This window comes from Bidens hawaiensis, unplaced genomic scaffold (assembly GCF_021521415.1).
Source record: "Bidens hawaiensis isolate Kalapana, Puna unplaced genomic scaffold, B.hawaiensis_p1.1 tig00021522_1, whole genome shotgun sequence".
Lineage (NCBI taxonomy): Eukaryota > Viridiplantae > Streptophyta > Magnoliopsida > Asterales > Asteraceae > Bidens > Bidens hawaiensis.
The window spans coordinates 139,763-162,518 of NW_027493350.1; the positions used below are offsets into that span (position 1 = coordinate 139,763).

Here is a 22,756-nt window from a genome sequence, read left to right on the forward strand (position 1 = left end):
CAGCTCTATGTAGCTCTCTTGGTTATCTAAAAATCGTTCGGTTCGAATCGGTGAACCAGTCCAAATGGTTGATCTGGTTCACTATAGAAAAAACCTATTTTTTTTAACCTTGAACGACATTTTGAAATAAAATTTGTTCGACCGGTTGAACCGGTAGTTCGTTCGGTTCACTGTTCGATCCATGTATGAAAATATTGGTTAAAACTAAGGCCATGTTTGAGATTGAGTTTGAAAAATGCTTATTGGCTTATCAGTGTTTTCAAAAAGCCAAAAAGTTAAAATGTGTTTGACAATCACAAAAATCTTTCTTATTTTAGCTTTTTAAAAGAGTTAAAAAACAGTTTTTCAAAAGCTTCAAATCCTGACTTTTCAAAATGATTTTCTGAAAAAACCAATAAACCAATAATTATTTTTCAAACTTAATCTCAAACTAAACTAAAAAGAGTAAGAGAAAAATAAAATAAAATTCTGAAATGACGTAAAAGCCCTTGAACAGCTCCTACGGAGTATACAAACCCCCCAATGTTTACATTACACACAATATCTCTATCCACACCAGACACCAAAGATGTTGACGACGATGACCGTGATCCGGTGGTTGCTGGTGGCATTACTGGTGGTTGAAGTCCGATCAGGTGCTTCCGATCACAAGTACAAACCTAACGACGACGTTCCCATCTACGCCAACAAAGTCGGCCCCTTTCATAACCCTAGGTATGCTAGATCTCTGCTATACGCGTTCAAGTTTTGTAGATCCTGTTGTTATTCTGCAACTCATGTGTTTAAATTCATCATTTTGCTAGTTAGTCGATTGATTTAAGATGAATTAGGGTTTATGTTTTCTGATTTGTTGGATCTCAGGTTCAATTGTTTAATTATGTTGAAATTAGGGTTTTATGCTGTTAATCTCACTGCTTAGTTATAGAGTTGAGTGTATGTTGTAACTGAAGGTTAGTAAACTGAAAGATGTTGAAGATCTGAAACGTTGATCTTGATCTAGCTTCTTTCGAGGTGGTTTTGTTGTATTTTTAGTGAGATATATGTGTTTTAATACTCCAGCATATATTATTTATAAACATAAATAACATTATTTACATAATTTTTAATATAATTTAAGTTATATACCTGCTTATATTTTAATTCTGTCTGACACTTGTTTTTATCAAAAGCTATCGCTCTTCTGTGAAACGGAGAGCTTGCAAATTGGGTACCTGTTTAGACACGATAATATCTGTTTAGCAAAAAAAGTACATTATGCAATTTTATTCTTTTTTTAAATAATTAAAATTAGGAGGCTAGGGTTCATAATTTCTCATGATTGACATATAAAACATATAATTGCCACACTCAAACCACCAAAGCCAAGTGTTAAACATGTTTGGTACTTGCGTTAATCGCGTTTTTAACTTGTTAAACATGATAAGACGTGAATTGCCATCTCTAGTGAAACGTACCGGTTGTTTGATATTTTTATCTATTATCTATAAGCATAAAGAACATTATACATAATTTCCAGTATGTTAAAGTCATATGCCTGCTTATATCTTCATCGTGTCTGATACTCATTTCTTCAATAACTATCTCTGTGCAGTGAAACATACCGGTTTTTTGATCTTCCATTCTGTTTACCAGGTGTGTATTTGTTGATTTATCACTTATTACCTTTTATTTTGTGATTTTACGTAAGTTATTGACCTTAATGTATTTTACCAGCTCATTTAAAGGAGAAACCAGAAGCACTTGGTGAAGTACTGAATGGAGACCGTTTAGTCAGTGCTCCATATAAGCTTGAGTTTATGGTTGAAAAGGATTCAGAAGTTGTTTGCAGGAAAAAACTAACAAAAGAGGAAGTAACGAAGTTCAGAAAGGCAGTTGCTAAGGATTATTATTTCCAAATGTACTATGATGACTTGCCTTTTTGGGGCTTTCTAGGGAAGGTTGAAAAGGACAAAAATGACCCTAGTGAGGAAAAATATTACTTGTTTAAGCATCTTCATTTTGAGGTCCACTACAATAAAGATCGTGTGATTGAGATAAACGCAAAGGCTGATCCTACTGCTGTTGTGGATCTCACCGAAGACAAAGAAACTGATGTGGAGTTTATGTACACAGTGAGGTGGAAAGAAACTGATATTCCTTATGAGAGTAGAATGGAGAAATATTCACAGACTTCTTCACAGCCACATCACCTTGAAATTCATTGGTTTTCAATTATCAACTCATGTGTCACGGTTCTTCTGTTGACTGGTTTCCTTGCCACCATTCTTATGTGAGTCCTTAAGAATGATTTTGTCAAGTAAGTTATTAAATGATTTAAATACTATTCTTTTCTTATAATGATTTGTTTCTATTATGGTTTTTTGAAAAAAAAACGGTATGCTCATGATGAAGAGGAAGCTGATGATCAAGAGGAAACAGGTTGGAAGTACATTCACGGTGATGTGTTTAGGTACCCGAAGTACAAGTCTCTTTTTGCTGCTGCACTTGGTTCTGGCACTCAGCTATTTTCCCTGTAAGTAGAATACTGGTGTATTGATTGTTTCACACTTTTCATCTTCATTTGTTTAGTTTTGAATTGTGTTAACTTTGACTACTTGTTGACCTTTTTCAGTGCGCTTTTTATTTTTGGGCTTGCACTTGTTGGTGTATTTTATCCATATAATCGAGGGGCTCTGTTTACTGCACTGGTTGTCATATATGCACTTACTTCCGGGATTGCAGGCTACACTGCTGCCTCCTTTTATCACCAGCTAGAAGGAACCAACTGGGTATATTATTAGTTACTCTACTTTTTTTAAGGGACAATTATATATATATCCCTGCAAGCTGAAAACTATCATATATACTCATACAAAACTAAAAATGTTATGCATACCCAGCCCTTGCATAGTAGTTAGAATATCATATATATCCAATTCTTAAGAAAACAATTAAATATATGATCATTTTACTCTTTATTTTTTTAAAACTTTAAAGATTCATATTTTCCCATTCTTAACTTCAATTATATTGTATTTACCTGTTTTTATAGTATATTTTTACCGTTTTAACTAATATAAACAGGTCACAACTGCAAATCCATAATGAGAAAATATTGATCCTTTTATATATAACACAAACCGAACTACATCTGGATAATGGGTAAGCGAGCAACAAGTTGCGCCGCTATCCCCTTTTGCGCCGCTATCACCGCTAACTTAATTTTGTTATTTTACTTTTACTCATATTCTTAAATTCTTAGATTGTTTATTGTTCGATTATCATGAGGTTATACCGATTATCATGAGGTTATACCTGGTTCAATTATTATGCGATTATACCTGGTTTGGTTATCTTGTTCGAGTTTGATGATCTGATTCGAAAATACAGATTCGATTGTTCGATTATATGCTGTCGAGAGAACAAAAGAGGAGATACGACGTCTTGGTTCTCGCTTGTGTATCGTCGATCAAAATCCAAATAAAAGATAACAGAAATGAGTAGAGTAGTCATCAAGTAAAAATTCATTTAAATTGGCTATATATGATATTTTTAGTTTTAGTTGGGTATATATTAAAAATTTCAATTTTGTAAGGGTATATATGATGTTTATTCTACTTTAAAATCAACGTGAATAATCGTTAAATGTTATATTTGATTTTAATCAACAGGTGAGGAACTTACTATTGACTGGCTGCTTGTTTTGTGGGCCTCTCTTTCTGACTTTCTGTTTCCTGAACATGGTTGCAATCACGTACACTGCTACCGCAGCTCTACCTTTTGGTACAATAGTGGTGATCGTATTAATATGGACATTGGTGACATCACCATTGCCAGTATTGGGTGGTATTGCTGGCAAAAACAGCAAGGCTGAATTTCAGGCACCCGTTCGCACGACAAAATACCCAAGAGAGATTCCTTCATTGCCTTGGTACCGTAAAACCATCCCTCAGATGGCCATGGCTGGTTTTCTTCCTTTCAGTGCAATCTACATTGAGCTTTATTACATCTTTGCCAGTGTGTGGGGCCACAAGATTATCATGAGGTTATACCTGGTTCAATTATTATGCGATTATACCTGGTTTGGTTATCTTGTTCGAGTTTGATGATCTGATTCGAAAATACAGATTCGATTGTTCGATTATATGCTGTCGAGAGAACAAAAGAGGAGATACGACGTCTTGGTTCTCGCTTGTGTATCGTCGATCAAAATCCAAATAAAAGATAACAGAAATGAGTAGAGTAGTCATCAAGTAAAAATTCATTTAATTGGCTATATATGATATTTTTAGTTTTAGTTGGGTATATATTAAAAATTTCAATTTTGTAAGGGTATATATGATGTTTATTCTACTTTAAAATCAACGTGAATAATCGTTAAATGTTATATTTGATTTTAATCAACAGGTGAGGAACTTACTATTGACTGGCTGCTTGTTTTGTGGGCCTCTCTTTCTGACTTTCTGTTTCCTGAACATGGTTGCAATCACGTACACTGCTACCGCAGCTCTACCTTTTGGTACAATAGTGGTGATCGTATTAATATGGACATTGGTGACATCACCATTGCTAGTATTGGGTGGTATTGCTGGCAAAAACAGCAAGGCTGAATTTCAGGCACCCGTTCGCACGACAAAATACCCAAGAGAGATTCCTTCATTGCCTTGGTACCGTAAAACCATCCCTCAGATGGCCATGGCTGGTTTTCTTCCTTTCAGTGCAATCTACATTGAGCTTTATTACATCTTTGCCAGTGTGTGGGGCCACAAGATTATCATGAGGTTATACCTGGTTCAATTATTATGCGATTATACCTGGTTTGGTTATCTTGTTCGAGTTTGATGATCTGATTCGAAAATACAGATTCGATTGTTCGATTATATGCTGTCGAGAGAACAAAAGAGGAGATACGACGTCTTGGTTCTCGCTTGTGTATCGTCGATCAAAATCCAAATAAAAGATAACAGAAATGAGTAGAGTAGTCATCAAGTAAAAATTCATTTAATTGGCTATATATGATATTTTTAGTTTTAGTTGGGTATATATTAAAAATTTCAATTTTGTAAGGGTATATATGATGTTTATTCTACTTTAAAATCAACGTGAATAATCGTTAAATGTTATATTTGATTTTAATCAACAGGTGAGGAACTTACTATTGACTGGCTGCTTGTTTTGTGGGCCTCTCTTTCTGACTTTCTGTTTCCTGAACATGGTTGCAATCACGTACACTGCTACCGCAGCTCTACCTTTTGGTACAATAGTGGTGATCGTATTAATATGGACATTGGTGACATCACCATTGCTAGTATTGGGTGGTATTGCTGGCAAAAACAGCAAGGCTGAATTTCAGGCACCCGTTCGCACGACAAAATACCCAAGAGAGATTCCTTCATTGCCTTGGTACCGTAAAACCATCCCTCAGATGGCCATGGCTGGTTTTCTTCCTTTCAGTGCAATCTACATTGAGCTTTATTACATCTTTGCCAGTGTGTGGGGCCACAAGATTTATACTATTTACAGTATCTTATTTATAGTCTTTATCATCCTTCTCATTGTTACTGCCTTTATTACTGTCGCATTGACTTACTTCCAACTTGCTGCTGAAGATCATGAATGGTGGTGGAGGTATGTATTATGCAATCATGTAACATTTTTAAATTTTAACATATTGTGTCTAGTTCTTTGACTTTTATTTGTGAATTGTTTTCAGGTCTTTCTTGTGTGGGGGGTCAACTGGTGTTTTCATATTTGGGTATTGCTTGTATTATTATTATGAGCGTTCTGACATGTCGGGATTCATGCAAACGTCGTTTTTCTTTGGGTACATGGCTTGCATCTGCTATGGTTTCTTTCTCATGCTTGGAATGGTCGGTTTTCGGGCGGCTTTGTTCTTTGTCCGCCACATCTACCGGTCAATCAAGTGTGAATAGAAGTCAGTGTTCACTTAGGTATGCCCCGTTGCTTTGTGGATATGTTACAATTTATGTGTCTGATGTCTAAAAGGTGTGTATGCACGAATCTTGTTTTGTGGCAGGAGTTGCTGCGGCCCAGGGTGGAATTATTAAAGCTATGGGAACTAGTTTACTTGATGATAAATGTTTTGATCTGCTAGTTTGTGTTGTTTCTTTTAACGTTTAATAGGAACTAAATCATACCTAGTCAATTTTGGACATACCATTTTAATATGTAGCTTGTAATTAGATTAAAGTTTGTGTCACTTCAGTTAATTGCACCCTTCAATATCCCCTCTACTCATTACAACATTAGTACCATATCCTTCGTAAACGTAGCTCTATAGTCTATAGTATATTATATATTAGTATCTGTAAGTTTTGAAAACAGATCAGACTTACAATCTGAACATATCTTAAGGACCGGTTCGTGATTAACTAATTTGATTGCTATTTTTTTTTTGGGTTTTGATACATACGAAATCCATTTTACAAAATGATCCAACTTCTAATTTAGATGTGGCTTTTGTTAAGAGTTTCATCTTCAATTAACTAATCTTGGTCCAACATTCATGTGATGTCCATGTAAAATGACTTGTAAATTTCTAATACATGCTTAAAACTTCTATAACTAAAGATGTAATGACTTGGAATACTTTTTAAGCTAAAGTTGGAATCAGTATTCCCTTTACATTCGATTCAATTATTCTAGTAACAATGGGGCTTTTTTTTATCTAACTTCAAAAATCGATGATGTTAGATAAATTTACTAATTGAAAGATGATGCATAATTCCTCTACATTATCGTTTGATTGTTTCCTTAAACCCTCCCTCTGCGAAAGGACTTGCATTCTTAGAGAAACTTTACCAAAACATAGAGGTGACGACTGATCCTATACTTAGAAACCCATCTGCAAGTGAAGTCTGCAAAAGTCACTGATAGAGTCCACCGACCCATTAAAAAAATTGACCGGTTAAATCGTTAACAGACTCGAACTCTCCAATCGTTGGTACAAAAGCCGTTTTTTGGAAAAAAACTTTTAACATATCATTACTCAAATGATTACACTAAAATGACATGTAAACGGACAACAAGTTGCTAAACAAAACGCAAAGGGCCATTTATGTAAGTTATATGACTTTGGAAAAGGCACGAAAAGCACCCTTGAACAAACGTTACCGACTATATAAAGCCCCTGATATAGATTGAGTAACATGTATACAAACAAGATCGATCGGATCTATTGGTATCCAATCCAACTTACTTACCACCAGAAACATGTCGGTGATACGGTGGCTGACGGTGGCACTGCTGGTAGTGGCATTATGCGTAGACGAAGTTCGATCGGACGCCTCAGATCACAAATACAAACCTGGCGATGAAGTACCTCTGTACGCTAACAAAGTTGGCCCATTTCATAACCCTAGGTATGTAATCGTCTCTATACACCTGTTAGATCTCCGTTTTATACATTTGGTTTTTGTTAACGAATTGGTGGATCTGATTTGGTAGAATTAGGGTTTTTGTGTGTTGTGGTTTGCTGGATCTCAGATTCTCACTTTCAGTAATGTTAACTAGGGTTTTATTTGATTAGTTTTTTAATTATAGTTAATCGAGGTTTTAGATTGTTTGGTGATGCTTCAGCTGAGTTTAGATGTAGGCGGTGTTGTAGAGTTGGCTAATCTGGCGTTGGTGTGGGGACCAGCGATTAATCTGGATTGGAATTTTTATATGCACACACATATTTTATATGTAACTTTTATTAGTTTATATACACACACATTTTTTATAAGTCATTTTTATATATACACATTTTCATGTGTAAATTTATATTCACACAATATTATAAGTAATTTATATAAAAAATGCCTGTATATATAAAAGTTTCATATAAAAGTGTGTGTGCTGGAAATTGGCTGGGAATTGTCGCAAAGTGCCGGAGTTAAGGCCAGAGTTAAGGTATGATTAGGGCCAATCAGGGGCAAAGCAATGGGCACAAATAGAGTCTGTTTGTTAAGGGTTGATATTAGGTAATAGGTGAGGTATAAAAAGTTTTTTTTTTCACTCTGTGTATTACTACGTTAACATTATGAATATATGTTTATTTTACTTGTTGATCATTACATGACATTGTTAAATTATCTTTGATATAAATATTGTTGTTTGATGCGCACTTTGTGAGCATCAATCATGTGTATAGTTCAAACTGATGACTATGCGAATCGAGAAGAGCTATTAAGAAATGGCGCAAAGGCTGCGTTTGACCTTGGTGCAGAACTAATTTTAAAAGTCTATGATTAGAGATTGCCAATAATAATTTCATGACATCAATCTGGAAATCATATCTTATTTTTGTGGGCAAAGACAATTATGTTTTGTTTTATTTTTTTGAACCTTCAGCTTGTTACATCATATTAGTTATATTAACGTCTGCTCTGTAAAGCTCATTTTTATATCCTTGTCTTATTTTACAGTGAAACATACAGATATTTTGATTTGCCATTTTGTTTACCAGGTATGTTTGCAAGTATTCAGCCTCTTTTTTGTTATTGATTATTGTCTATTGTTTAGCTTGAATTTAGCTTATTGTTATTTGCAGCTCATTTAAGGGAGAAATCAGAAGCTCTTGGTGAAGTACTAAACGGAGACCGTTTAGTCAGTGCTCCTTATAAACTCGACTTCATGGTTGAAAAAGACTCAGAAACCGTTTGCAAAAAAACACTCTCAAAAGCCGAAGTATCCAAATTCCGAAGTGCGGTTACCAAAGATTACTATTTCCAAATGTACTACGACGACTTACCTTTTTGGGGCTTTCTAGGCAAGGTTGAAAAGGACAAAAATGACCCTAGTGAGGAAAAATACTATCTGTTTAAACATCTTCATTTTGAGATCCACTACAACAAAGATCGTGTGATAGAAATAAACGCAAAGGCTGACCCTAGTGCTGTTGTGGATCTCACTGAAGACAAAGAAACTGAGGTGGAATTTATGTACACCGTGAGGTGGAAAGAAACTAACGTTCCTTATGAGAGTAGAATGGAGAAATATGCTCAATCTTCTTCACAACCACATCACCTTGAAATTCATTGGTTTTCAATTATTAACTCGTGTGTCACGGTTCTTCTGTTAACCGGTTTCCTTGCCACCATTCTTATGCGAGTCCTTAAGAATGATTTTGTCAAGTAATTCAATGATTTAATTCCAATTTTCTTTTTATAATCTTTTCCCGTCTTCCATTGATTGTATAATTATTGTTATTTGAAAAAAAGGTATGCTCATGATGAAGAGGCAGCTGATGATCAAGAGGAAACTGGATGGAAGTACATTCATGGTGATGTTTTTAGGTACCCGAAGTACAAGTCTCTGTTTGCTGCTGCACTCGGTTCCGGTACCCAACTATTTGCTCTGTAAGTAAAGTAAATATTTCACGCCTTTCATTTCAGATTATTTATTGTTAGCACTAACATTAACAGATTAACTACTTTTTGGTTTTCAGTGCACTTTTCATTTTCGGGCTTGCTCTTGTTGGTGTATTCTATCCATATAACCGAGGAGCTCTCTTTACCGCACTGGTTGTCATATATGCTCTTACATCCGGAATTGCAGGCTACACTGCAACCTCATTTTATCACCAGCTAGAAGGAACCAACTGGGTATGTATAGGCCTGTAAATGAACCAAACGGACATGAATGGATCATGTTTTTGTTTTTTCATTTAACTTTAACCTAACAAACGATTGAACACAAGGGTTTCTTGGTCCATGTTTGTTCGATAAGAAAATGGGTGTGCTTGTATTCGTTTGTTAATAGTATGAACGAAAGGTTCACAAACATAAATGAACGAATATAACCCAACATAGATGAAGAAACATAATTGTGCAACAATTGAATGCAAGCATGTACATAAAGCTGTTGGGTCTAAAGATCTACTAAAACTAGACTAAATTGTAGAGTAATGGGCTTAAATTTTGCAACCAAAACAAACTTAAATAACTAACATAAACAAATTGATAACAAACCAACATAACGTAAATGAACGTTCACGAACGAGGGATGTGCTCATGTTCATTTGTTTATAAACGAACTTCCTGCTGAACGGCTTACGAATACTTCACTGAATGTAATATGAAATATGTTACTCTACTTATATTATTTTAGATCAATGTTGATAACAGTTAATCTAATATGTTGATTTTAAACAACAGGTGCGGAACTTACTATTGACTGGCTGCCTGTTCTGTGGGCCCCTCTTTCTGACTTTCTGTTTCCTAAACACGGTTGCAATCGCATACACTGCTACCGCAGCTCTACCTTTTGGTACAATAGTGGTGATTGTATTAATATGGACGTTGGTGACATCACCATTGCTAGTATTGGGTGGTATTGCTGGCAAAAACAGCAAGGCTGAATTTCAGGCACCCGTTCGCACGACAAAATACCCAAGAGAGATCCCGCCATTGCCTTGGTACCGTAAAACCATCCCTCAAATGGCCATGGCTGGTTTTCTTCCTTTCAGTGCAATCTACATTGAGCTTTATTACATCTTTGCCAGTGTGTGGGGCCACAAGATTTATACCATTTACAGTATCTTATTTATAGTCTTTATCATCCTCCTCATTGTTACTGCCTTTATTACTGTCGCATTGACTTATTTCCAACTTGCTGCTGAAGACCATCAATGGTGGTGGAGGTATGTATAATCTCATTTTTGACATTTGACTTTTGTGGTATAATAGTTGACTTGTGCTTTAAAATGTTATCAGGTCTTTTCTCTGTGGTGGCTCAACGGGTGTCTTTATCTATGGGTATTGCGTGTATTATTACTATGAGCGTTCTGACATGTCGGGGTTCATGCAAACTTCGTTTTTCTTTGGTTACATGGCTTGCATCTGTTATGGTTTCTTTCTCATGCTCGGGACGGTAGGTTTCCGTGCTGCTTTGTTCTTTGTCCGAAACATATACCGATCCATTAAGTGTGAATAGAAGCTCAACGTTCCATACTCAGGTAACGTGTTCTATACACATGCGTGTGTAATAATGTGATATGTATCATGTTCATGTATATGTTTTAGCTATGTGTTCCAGGAGCTGCTTCTGCTTCTGCTGAATGTGAAAGCTTAAAGGAAACTAGTATGTGGCCATGATGTTGAAGACCGTTTTATGTTTTATTAGGTTAATAAGATAAAGTTATGTTTTGATATGTTAGTGCTTATGTTTGTTTTTGTTTTTGCTTTTGAAAAGAAAATAGGAAGGTAGGATGAACTATACACTCAATTTTGACACACATATATATAGACCCTTGTTTGTAATTGAACTCCATATCTATAGTGTGTTCATCTGCATTGGGTTATTGTTTTACATATGATCATAATCACCAAAAACTAGTTATGATCGATCACTTATGTTAGTCTCCATCTTCATCTCAAAATTTTAAAGATTCTCATTTTTCTTCTGTCATCTGAATCATTAACTTTTAGATGCCGAAGTCTCATTTTCCTTTAGCTTCAAGCGTTTCGGTTTGTACCTTGGAGAAATACAATAAAGAATACAGTGATGGTGAACGGGACATGGGAAGCTAAAATAAACTTTTAAAAGGTTATTTTTATTTGAATTTGTAACCGATAATTAAGAAAATAAACGAATCAACCATCAAACTAGGGGCTTTCAATTGTATTGGGTTAGCATGCTGAATGGTTGAATCCAAACATGCCCACATTAACCGTTTATCTCATTGAGGCAAATGGGTTGATGTATTGTACTCGAGTTGTAAATGCGTTAAAACATACAAATGGAAACGTGTTGAATGTGACAACCAAACAATTTGATTATTTTCATTTCGATTAGTGTTAGAAATTTCTTCTTTTCCATAAATATAATCTTAGTACAAACTGAACACGGTAATATTTTTAACTTTTCTTATTATTATAACACATAAAGATCTTGGTTTCTTATTTTAAGACAAATTACATTTGATTGCACATGTTTGGACTTTGTAGTAGTGATGACTAGATAAGGAGACAATGAAAAGAGGAAAAGGATAAGGACATGCATTGGGTCATTGCATATGTCATTTCCTTCCAGTTACTGTTTGACGATAACGTTTTGGATTTTAGTGACTACAAAGTCGTAATTATTCCAGATGATAGTGTCCGTGGATCAACTTATATTAAAAAAACCTTTGTTTACAACTAACTTGTCATTTCCTTCCAAGTAAGTTTACAAAAACCTTTGTTTTAACCTTTTCTTTCTAATTTCTGTAAATAATATTGGGATCTAGGAGGAACGTGACACAAACTTGGATATATATATATATATATACATATATATATATAGAACTTACGTGACATATCTTTTTATATATATGAGTTGTCGAAGCATGAAATGAATCTGACCTGATCCATGATGATGTTTCCACGGATTTTCGAGATGAACGAACCACGTCTTGATCTTCTTCTCCGGTTGCTTGAGACCTGCAATGGTTTTTCGGGGGTGTGGAGGTGACTGCTAAGAAATCTAAAAGATCTCTTGTTTACAGACACAAAAAAGTGGTGGTGGCTCTTATTGAGCATGACTCCTTAATAAGGAGGTGGAGACCTCCTTATATAGAGAGTCTCATGGCCACCATCATGGTACCCTAATGGGCCTAGCCCAGTTAGGGTTACCTCCACAAAACCCCCTCAGCCCAATAACATTGTATTAGTCCATATAATAAAATAAGCCAAACATAATAAATTTAGGGTCGTAAAACCGGGTTTAGTACCATACCCCTACAAGCCCCCCAAGTCCAGCGTTGCTCCTGGGCGCGCAAGCGTCTAGGTGGAGCGCTGGACTTTATGAGGTGTGTTAGGTCATGGGGCGGTTTTTTCCCTTTTCTTTGGCCTTGTCTTTATTGTCTTTGAGTTTTGGGAGGTTTTCCTCATGATGGTGACATGTTGCGGTCCTTATGATAATGATGGTGCCCTGTCATAAATAAGATATAGCACGCATCATAGTGGCGCGAGGCCTGATAAAAGATGGAGCGCGCATCTCGATAATAATGTAACATAACTTGCGCGCGAGGCAGCTTACGAGTTATGAGAATAATAAAGCCTGCGCGTAAGGCGACTTACGAGCTATAAGAATAATAAAGCTTGCGCGCGAGGCGACTTATGAGCTGTAATAATGGAGCTTGCGCGCGAGGCGTCTTACGAGCTATAAGAATAATAACAGCTTGCGCGCGAGGCGTCTTATGAGCTGTATGAATAATAAAGCTTGCGCGCGAGGCGTCTTACGAGCTGTATGAATAATAAAGCTTGCGCGTGAGGCGGCTTACGAGCTGTATGAATAATAAAGCTTGCGCGCGAGGCGTCTTACGAGCGCTATAAGAATAATAAAGCTGGCGCGCGAGGCGACTTATGAGCTATAAGAAACATAAAGCTTGCGCGTGAGGCGACTTACGAGCTATAAGAATAATGAAGCTTGCGCGTGAGGCGACTTACGAGCTATAATAATAATGGAGCTTGCGCGAGTTGCGGCTTACGAGCTATGAGAGTAATAAAGCTTGCGCGTGAGGCGACTTACGAGCTATAAGAATAATAAAGCTTGCGCGAGTCGCGGCTTACGAGCTATAATAATAATGAAGCTTGCGCGCGAGGCGACTTATGAGCTGTAAGAAACATAAAGCTTGCGCGTGAGGCGACTTACGAGCTATAAGAATAATGAAGCTTGCGCGTGAGGCGACTTAGGAGCTGTAAGAAACATAAAGCTTGCGCGTGAGGCGACTTACGAGCTGTAAGAAACATAAAGCTTGCGCGTGAGGCGACTTACGAGCTGTAAGAAACATAAAGCTTGCGCGTGAGGCGACTTACGAGCTCTAAGAATAATGAAGCTTGCGCGTGAGGCGGCTTACGAGCTATAATAATAATGAAGCTTGCGCGCGAGGCGACTTATGAGCTGTAAGAAACATAAAGCTTGCGCGTGAGGCGACTTACGAGCTATAAGAATAATGAAGCTTGCGCGTGAGGCGACTTACGAGCTATAAGATTAATAAAGCTTGCGCGAGTCGCGGCTTACGAGCTATAATAATAATGAAGCTTGCGTGCGAGGCGACTTATGAGCTGTAAGAAACATAAAGCTTGCGCGTGAGGCGACTTACGAGCTATAAGAATAATGAAGCTTGCGCGTGAGGCGACTTATGAGCTGTAAGAAACATAAAGCTTGCGCGTGAGGCGACTTACGAGCTATAAGAATAATGAAGCTTGCGCGTGAGGCGACTTACGAGCTATAATAATAATGGAGCTTGCGCGAGTTGCGGCTTACGAGCTATAATAATAATGGAGCTTGCGCAAGTTGCGGCTTACGAGCTATGAGAGTAATAAAGCTTGCGCGTGAGGCGACTTACGAGCTACTTTATGTCCCGCGCCACGCGCAGATGTTGCATGCGCGTGCGCGTAGACTTTGTGTCATGCGCAGATGTTTCATGCGCTTGCGCATAGGCTTTGGTTTCGTGCTATGCGCCACGCGCAGATGTTGCACGCGCGTGCGCATAGGCTCTGGCTTTGTGTCATGCGCCATGCGCAGATGTTGCATGCGCGTGCGCGTAGACTTTGCGCTATGCGCCACGCGCAGATGTTGCGTGCGCGTGCGCGTAGACTGTGATATGTGAGAGCATGTGATGCGTAAGCATATGTAATATGCGTGAGCATATGTGATGCGTGAGCATATGTGGTGCATGAGCATGTGATATGCGACTGCGCTCAAGCATCATGGTGGTGTGCAAGTTGAACGGAGCGGAGCCGCGTTCGGTCTTATATTCGGCGCGAAGCCGTATGGGTTTATGAGGATTCCCAACCTTTAAGTATGGCGCGTAGCCATATGGGATATTATGAGGATTCCCAGCCTTAAAGTATGGCGTGTAGCCATATGGGATATTATGAGGATTCCTAACCTTTAGGTATGGCGCGTAGCCATATGGGATATTATGAGGATTCCCAACCTTTAAGTTTGGCGCGTAGCCATATGGGATATTATGAGGATTCCCAACCTTTAAGTTTGGCGCGTAGCCATATGGGATATTATGAGGATTCCCAACCTTTAAGTTTGGCACGTAGCCATATGGGATATTATGAGGATTCCCAACCTTTAAGTTTGGCGTGTAGCCATATGGGATATTATGAGGATTCCCAACCTTTAAGTTTGGCGCGAGGCCTGATGCGCGCATGCGCGGCGATGGAGTGGTGACTCGCGAGTGCGCGTGCATGGCGGAGGTCTCTTGCGCAAAACCCACATGGTGGTTTCCGCGGTGGTTTCCACGGGCGCTCACGCATGTCGGCGGAATGGTGACCCGCTGGCGAGCATGCGTGGTGGCAGTCTTCTGCGCAAAACCCACATGGTGAAGGTCTTTTGCGCGAAAACCACGTGGTGGTTCCCGCGGCGGCACATGCACGGCTGCGGAATGAGAATCCGCGGGCGCGCGTACATGGCGGCGGAAGTCTGGTAATTTTTGGATCTGCAATTTAAGAGTTAGACCTGCAATTTTAAACCTAAAATCCAGGTCTGTAATTTAGATCTAGATATGTAAATCAGATCTGGATAGATCTGAAGCTCGGAGCAGATTTAAAACCATCACAGATCCGGAGACTTGATCATTCGAGTCCGCAGTTTCTTTTCGCACAGATCTGGAAGCCTCTTTCAGATCTATGGATCTTTTTGAGCTTTAATAGAACAAGCCTTGAAGCCTTTTTCTGTAAACTTCCAGATCTGGGTCTTTCCTTGGAGAGATCTGACAGCCGAGATGAAGATCGAAGGGTAGTTCGTTGCCGTCCCACGGATGGCGCCAATGTCGAAGCATGAAATGAATCTGACCTGATCCATGACGATGTTTCCACGGATTTTCGAGATGAACGAACCACGTCTTGATCTTCTTCTCCGGTTGCTTGAGACCTGCAATGGTTTTTCGGGGGTGTGGAGGTGACTGCTAAGAAATCTAAAAGATCTCTTGTTTACAGACACAAAAAAGTGGTGGTGGCTCTTATTGAGCATGACTCCTTAATAAGGAGGTGGAGACCTCCTTATATAGTGAGTCTCATGGCCACCATCATGGTACCTTAATGGGCCTAGCCCAGTTAGGGTTACCTCCACAAAACCCCCTCAGCCCAATAACATTGTATTAGTCCATATAATAAAATAAGCCAAACATAATAAATTTAGGGTCGTAAAACCGGGTTTAGTACCATACCCCTACACGAGTCTTTCTCTTTCTCTCTCTATCCTAAATTTCATACTCTTTGAAGAAAAAACACCACGATGGATGCGGTAACAAACACGGTGGCGATCTCATGTGCTTTAGTAGTTATACTATGCGCGTGGAAGATAGTAAACATGGTGTGGGTGAGACCGAGAAAGCTAGAGAAGTACCTGAGGAATCAAGGGATTAATGGAAACAAATACAAGTTTTTGTTTGGAGATATGAAAGAGTTGTCTATGATGTTTCAACAATCCAAATCTAAGACTATTAATATCGATCATGAAGATGAAGTTCTACCACACATTGCCACTTTCAACCATCAATCTCTGCAAAAATATGGTGAGTTGACTTCTTTCTTACGTTGACTTTGGACCTTCTAGAATGATTTAGCAACCATAAAAACAAGGTGTATATATTTTGGGATTATGAAAGAATTGATCAACTGATAACAAATAGTATTAGTGAATATTACTCCGTACTTTTTAAGGAAATAAGGGTTAATTAGTAACTGAAAACAAGTTCTTTTTAAATTATAAGATTAAATGAAAGAATAATGATAAAACCAACTATGGGTTTGTTGAGTTGTGCTTGTGCCTCACCAGACTAAGATATTTCATATTCTGATAGTGTTTATTTTCCGATGAAGACAAAATAGATTAGATATCAATGACAATGGAAAAGTTAAAAACCTCTTCCGTAGGTTTCAGTGGCGGAACTTAAACTTTTAAATTCGAGTCCGAAAATAATCAAAGTATACAAATCATCAAACTTCAAATAATCAAACTTCAAGTGGTTCAAACCTTTTACCTTTAAATCACAACCAAGTTGCATTGATTTTAGAGTGACGGAATCAGAATTTCCGACAAGAAGCAACAACGAGACATTAGCAAGTAGCAACGACATTGTTAATTTTGGTCTTTGGAATCAGGAATTCTGATGGTCGCATTCCTCACTCGCTGGCCACTCCCATCCGTCCCCTCCCTAATTTATCTTTTGGTTGGTTTTGTTTGGGTTTTCAAAAATCATATAATACCACTTCCAAGCCCAAAACTATTACTAATTTATGGGCTATTAAACTATAGTTCATCATATTAAAGAGGTGCTATGCTTCTTCTTAGAAGCTAAAAACTAAAGTTCATCATTAAAAGTGGATGAACTAACTCAGACAAGTAATCCATTTAACATGTGGCTATTGATTTTGGTCAAAAAGTTAATTTCCATTGCAACAATTGCAATGACATCTTTCTATTGTTTTGTTTTCTTTTGTTTTCTGTAAAATTTCATTTATATGTGTGTTATTGTGAATTTTGTGCAGGGAGAAGTTTCGTCACATGGATTGGATGGGACCCAAGAGTGACTATTATGGACCCAGAGATCATTAAAGATTTATTAACAAAGTTAAATGACTTTCATAAGATGAGAGCCAATCCATTCATTAAATATTTATTAACTGGCTTAGTGACCTATGAAGGGGATAAGTGGGCCAAGCATAGAAAGTTAGTTAATCCAGCTTTTCACGTGGAGAAGCTAAAGGTAGTTTGATATCCGCATTTTATTTCAAGTCCATGTTATTATTAACTTAAAACCTACTTTACTTTGCATTTTTCTAATCAAACAAGCGTTATGTACCCAGAATATGGTGCCAGCTTTCCATTTAAGTTGTAGTGAAATGATTGGGAAGTGGGAGAAAATGATTTCACCAAATGGGTCATGTGAGTTGGATGTTTGGCCTTATCTTCAAGCTTTAACAAGTGACGTGATATCAAGAACTGCGTTCGGAAGTAGCTACGAAGAAGGAATTCGAATATTTGAACTCATAAGAGAACAAACTGTACTTACGATGGAGTCATTACAGTCGGTTTACATCCCCGGATCTAGGTACATAATTCGATTTTTTTAAATGGGGTGAATTCCGAACTGATGACGGTTTTTGAGTAAAAGTTGAAATTGTGTTAGTTTTTCTCCATAAGCAATGTTATGCTTTCGTTAATAAGAAACAAACAAATTAAGCTAATTGTTTAGATTATGATCCCGACATAGGTTTCTTCCAACAAAGACGAACAAGAGGATGAAAGCAATAGATAATGAAGTACACAATTCAATATTAAGAATCATTCATAACAGGCTCAAGGCAATGAAGGCTGGAGATGGTAACTATGATGATTTGATAGGAATATTGCTTGAATCTAATAGCAAAGAGGTCGAGCTTCACCAAAGTAAGAGTCAAGGAATGACTATCAATGAAGTTATTGAAGAGTGCAAACTCTTTTACCTTGCTGGACAAGAAACAACATCGAGTTTGCTTATCTGGACAATGATTTTGTTGAGTAAACATCAAGAATGGCAGTCACGTGCTAGAGAAGAGGTTTTGAGTGTTCTTGGAGACCAACATACATTGGATATAGATGGGCTAAATCATCTCAAAGTTGTAAGTGTATATAAAGTTAGTGAACATAATTAATTATACCAGTTTACATCTCTGATACATTTTTTTTCTTTCTACATAGGTAAATATGATCTTCTATGAAGTTTTAAGGCTATATCCTCCATTTGTTGGACTATCCCGCAAAGCTGCCAAGGATGTCACATTGGGAGGATTTTCGTTACCATCAGGAATTCAAATTGCGTTACCAGTCATCCTACTGCATTATGATGAGCATCTATGGGGCAGTGATGCCCATAAATTTAAGCCCGAAAGGTTTTCTGAAGGAATCTCGAAGGCAACTAAAAATCGAGTCATTTACTTTCCATTCGGTTGGGGACCCCGTTTCTGCATTGGGCAAAACTTTGCATTGCTAGAAGCTAAAATTGCCATCGCAATGATGTTACAAAAGTTCTCTTTTGAATTTTCTCAATCCTATGTTCATGCTCCTACCGTTGTTCTCACCATTCAACCACAGTATGGCGCACGTCTAGTTTTGCGCAAACTCTAGTAATCTCTTGTAGGATTATTGTTTTCGAGGTCTACATATAAAACATGGCTATGTATGATATAATTCGTGTAATAAGAAAAGGAATGTGTAATATATGTTGACAACTTGACATTAAAAACTTATAGCCCTATATGCAGAGTTTTTATAGTTTGGACTATGTTTATACATAAATTGCAATTTCGTGATAGCTTCATTACAAACTTAGTAGTTGGTTAATCAAATTCGTAACTAAAACATTAACTTTTTACTCACGTGTATTTTGATCACACCAATCATATTTTTAATATCAGTAAGGTGTGATGAGTGATAACTAGCACGAGCTAGTTATCGCCCCACACCACTAGCCACCTGTTAATTTAAGCATTGTGGGTTAACTAGCCACTACCTCATAAAAATAATAATTAAACTATTTAAAAATTTATTGTTTTCAACAATTAAATATTTGGTTGTGATAGTGGGCTCACTATTTTTTTTGCATAACGCCGTTATTGGGGGTGTCGCTCCCCACCTATGGCACCCATATAAATTGCCCATGTGGTGTAGCAAGCTCTATCATGCCAATATGACATGGATGACGTCTCCATAACACATAGCCTAATAAAAAACTTTCATATTTGTTCATACAATATTCATACATTTTATATAAAGTTAAATTTAATTAATAAACGTTGAATGGAAAATTGTGAAATCATCGATGGCCATTGTTGTAGAAGAATATAAGGAGGCTATATGACAGATTGACATCCACTTTCATCCTCCATCGGTTTAAGGTGTTGGATAAATGTGTCACTCTCCAACTAGTGATAGTTCAAGTCCTGTTGGTGGTTCTAAAAAAATAATATATATGAATTGAAGCCAACCAGATAAATGACTTGATACATAATGGTCACATAGTTTTTACATATTTGAGTTACTAAAAAGGACTAGTATTACAATAATTACTCAAATCTGAAAATGAGAGAATTTTTTATGATACCATTAAAACATTTAAAAAATAGTATAAAATATTTTATTACAAGAACAAAAGGTAGCTGAAAGGGCATTTATATATCTTATAAATTGATTAAAAATCGTTGGTTCACATTTTCAGTTTTTCATATCTTATCTTTCCTAGCCTTATAAAGAAATTAAACAAGAGAGTACAAAGATGACATAGAACAAAAAATGTCTGATGAGGAAACCCAAGTTCGTTTTGGGATACTAGGCTGTGCTGAGATAGCAAGAAAAGTAAGCAGAGCTATACATCTCTCTCCCAATTCAATCCTTCATGCCATCTCGAGTCGTTCGATAGAAAAAGCGAAACACTTTGCCATTAAAAACAATTTGTCAGAGTCGGTGAAGATATATGGCAGCTACGAGGAGGTGTTGGATGATCCCTTAGTCGATGCTGTGTATGTTCCACTGCCAACAAGCCTTCACCTGAAATGGGCTGTGTTGGCTGCAGAAAACAAGAAACATGTGTTGTTGGAGAAACCAACGGCTTTAAATGTAGGCGAGCTGGATCGGATACTTGATGCTTGTCAATCCAACGGTGTCCAGTTTATGGATGGAAGTATGTGGTATCATCATCCGAGGACAGCAAGGATGAAGGAGTTTGTTGCTGATCCTAAGCTCTTTGGTCAAGTTAAAACGGTAACATTTTAGTTTACCTTTAACGGTTTATATTCGTTACAATGTTCTGTTTTTCTTGGTGTTGTCTTATTAACATAACACATTATTTACTTCTGATCAAACAAGTTTTTATAATTTTAGTACTGACATAATTTGGTACTTCTTGGTACTAGCAACAATAGGATATTTCATTCTCTGCAATGAAGTTATTTAACATTTCCAAGATGAAACTAAAACTATAACTCATTGACCGACGATAATCCATAACTGCAATCTAACTAATGTCAATTTTAACAATCACTTTTGTTGACAAGGGTAATTCCGCTGGCATTTTATCATCATGAATCGATTAATTCCTGAATCAAGTGTAATGTAAATGTATGACAATTATGCTAGTGAGATTGTGTTTAACAAAACTAAAAGCTAGAAATATTATCACTGGTCAAATTATCATCCAATGAGTTATATTTATATATCATTAAATCCAATTAAGCTAAAACTCTTTTTGGGTGATATTCTTTAGCTATTCACAAAAGGTTGAAAGTTAATCGAATGTCTATGGGCTAATTAGGTTAGGATGTTGGTGACTTAATTGTTGTTGGTGGTCGATGATCATAAAATAGGCACCAGGATGAAGATGGTATATAATATATATGTTGTGGTAACAAGTAGATAGGTAATAGTTATTTGAAATTAAATAACAATAATGCTACTATAATTTGAAGTTACAATACATTTGTAAACTCATGGTTTATCTTTGTGAAAATCGGTTAGTTTGCCTATAACATTTTCTTGTTATATGAAGATCTACAGTTCCTCATCATTCTTGCCACCCCCACAATTTTTTGAGAACAACATCAGAACAAAAGCAGATTTAGATGGCTTTGGAGCATTAGGGGATGCTGGCTGGTATTGCATCGGAGCGATTATGTGGGCAATGAACTATAAACTGCCCACTACTGTCATAGCTTTACCTGCAACCATTTTCAACTCCAATGGAGTCATCATGTCCACAACTGTTGCCTTTCACTGGGAGCAAGAGGGAACCACAGCAACCTTTTACTGCTCGTTCCTATCACACGAGACTATGGGTGTATCAGTCTTGGGATCCAAAGGATCATTTCATGTTGAAGATTTGATCATTCCTTATGAAGAGAGTTCGGCTTCTTTTAATTTCACCTCAGGTGCAGCTTTTGTTGATCTTCATATCGGATGGAATATGAAGGAGCAAGAGGTTGAAGTGCGCAACGAGCTTCCACAAGAGGCGTTGATGATTAAAGAGTTTTCAAGGTTGGTGAAAGGAATCAAGGATTCCAAGATTAGACCGGATACAATGTGGGGTGACATCAGTAGAACGAGTCAGGTTGTTTTGGATGCTGTGAAATCATCGATCGATAGTGGTTTTAAGATGGTGTATATTTGATCATTAAAGCTCATCGGCCGCAAAATATATCAGTGTATATGTAGATCCAAAATGGCAAAATTATTTTCTTCTTGTGAAGTGACCAAACAATGTCAACTTATATAACGTGTATCTTCTCTAAGGAGTATTCACTTTAAGATGTGTGCACTACCGGTAAGAGGCAAAATTTCTTAGGAAAATTTTATAGAAGAAAAAGTTGTGGTGGAATTCGTACACGTTTTTGATGAACTATCATATAATATCCTAATATAATATAACAATAATAAGACCAATGCGTAGTGGATGGACTCCCTTTTTGGGCGTTTTGTGACATGTGACGCCACATCAGCATAGGGTTTTTTTTGCTCAAATGGGCAAGGTTACAAAAGTCGCTGGGCGGACCCTAAGCAGCCGACTAGGAAGTTGGGTGTACTCGGAAATGATAAATATAAAGCAAATAATTTTTGAAGATTATATATATGTCAACAGTGACGGAACTTGAACATTTAATACGGGAGGGCCAAAAATGATTTTAGTATTTGTAATCGGGAATTTTGATGGTCGCATTCCGGACTCGTTGGCCGTCCCTTTTCCTTCCTGATTTTTTTTAGTTGGTTTGATTTGAGATTTTAGAAATCATATATTACCATT

General features: G+C 37.2%; 3 protein-coding genes and 1 pseudogene across 5 annotated transcripts; all 4 read left to right on the forward strand.

The window, feature by feature from the left end:
• The first annotated feature begins 501 nt into the window (after positions 1-501).
• LOC143563780 (transmembrane 9 superfamily member 2-like) lies at positions 502-5,912 on the forward strand (annotated as a pseudogene). The gene is made up of 7 exons (XR_013140725.1): positions 502-714; positions 1,592-1,632; positions 1,714-2,296; positions 2,375-2,512; positions 2,612-2,768; positions 5,123-5,607; positions 5,693-5,912. The product of XR_013140725.1 is annotated as a transmembrane 9 superfamily member 2-like (transcript).
• Positions 5,913-7,172: 1,260 nt separating this feature from the next.
• Positions 7,173-11,164, forward strand: LOC143563781 (transmembrane 9 superfamily member 2-like). The gene is made up of 8 exons (XM_077051244.1): positions 7,173-7,361; positions 8,409-8,449; positions 8,534-9,116; positions 9,204-9,341; positions 9,431-9,587; positions 10,140-10,624; positions 10,698-10,939; positions 11,020-11,164. The coding sequence occupies exons 1-7, from the start codon at positions 7,213-7,215 to the stop codon at positions 10,915-10,917; spliced, it is 1,773 nt and encodes a 590-aa protein (XP_076907359.1). The 5' UTR covers positions 7,173-7,212; the 3' UTR covers positions 10,918-10,939; positions 11,020-11,164.
• A 5,026-nt stretch (positions 11,165-16,190) lies between these two features.
• Positions 16,191-19,350, forward strand: LOC143563782 (cytochrome P450 CYP72A219-like). Of its 2 annotated transcripts, none has more exons than XM_077051246.1 (5): positions 16,191-16,498; positions 17,475-17,692; positions 17,793-18,033; positions 18,196-18,587; positions 18,667-19,350. In XM_077051246.1, the coding sequence occupies exons 1-5, from the start codon at positions 16,219-16,221 to the stop codon at positions 19,090-19,092; spliced, it is 1,557 nt and encodes a 518-aa protein (XP_076907361.1). In that variant the 5' UTR covers positions 16,191-16,218; the 3' UTR covers positions 19,093-19,350. The 2 variants fall into 2 exon arrangements, with proteins under 2 accessions (XP_076907361.1, XP_076907360.1); XM_077051245.1 differs by having other exon boundaries at positions 17,793-18,037; positions 18,200-18,587; positions 18,667-19,343.
• Positions 19,351-20,169: 819 nt separating this feature from the next.
• Positions 20,170-22,258, forward strand: LOC143563783 (putative oxidoreductase At4g09670). Its single transcript, XM_077051247.1, has 2 exons — positions 20,170-20,724; positions 21,509-22,258. Exons 1-2 carry the CDS (start codon positions 20,257-20,259, stop codon positions 22,124-22,126), a joined length of 1,086 nt encoding a protein of 361 aa, XP_076907362.1. The 5' UTR covers positions 20,170-20,256; the 3' UTR covers positions 22,127-22,258.
• The last annotated feature ends 498 nt before the right edge of the window (positions 22,259-22,756 follow it).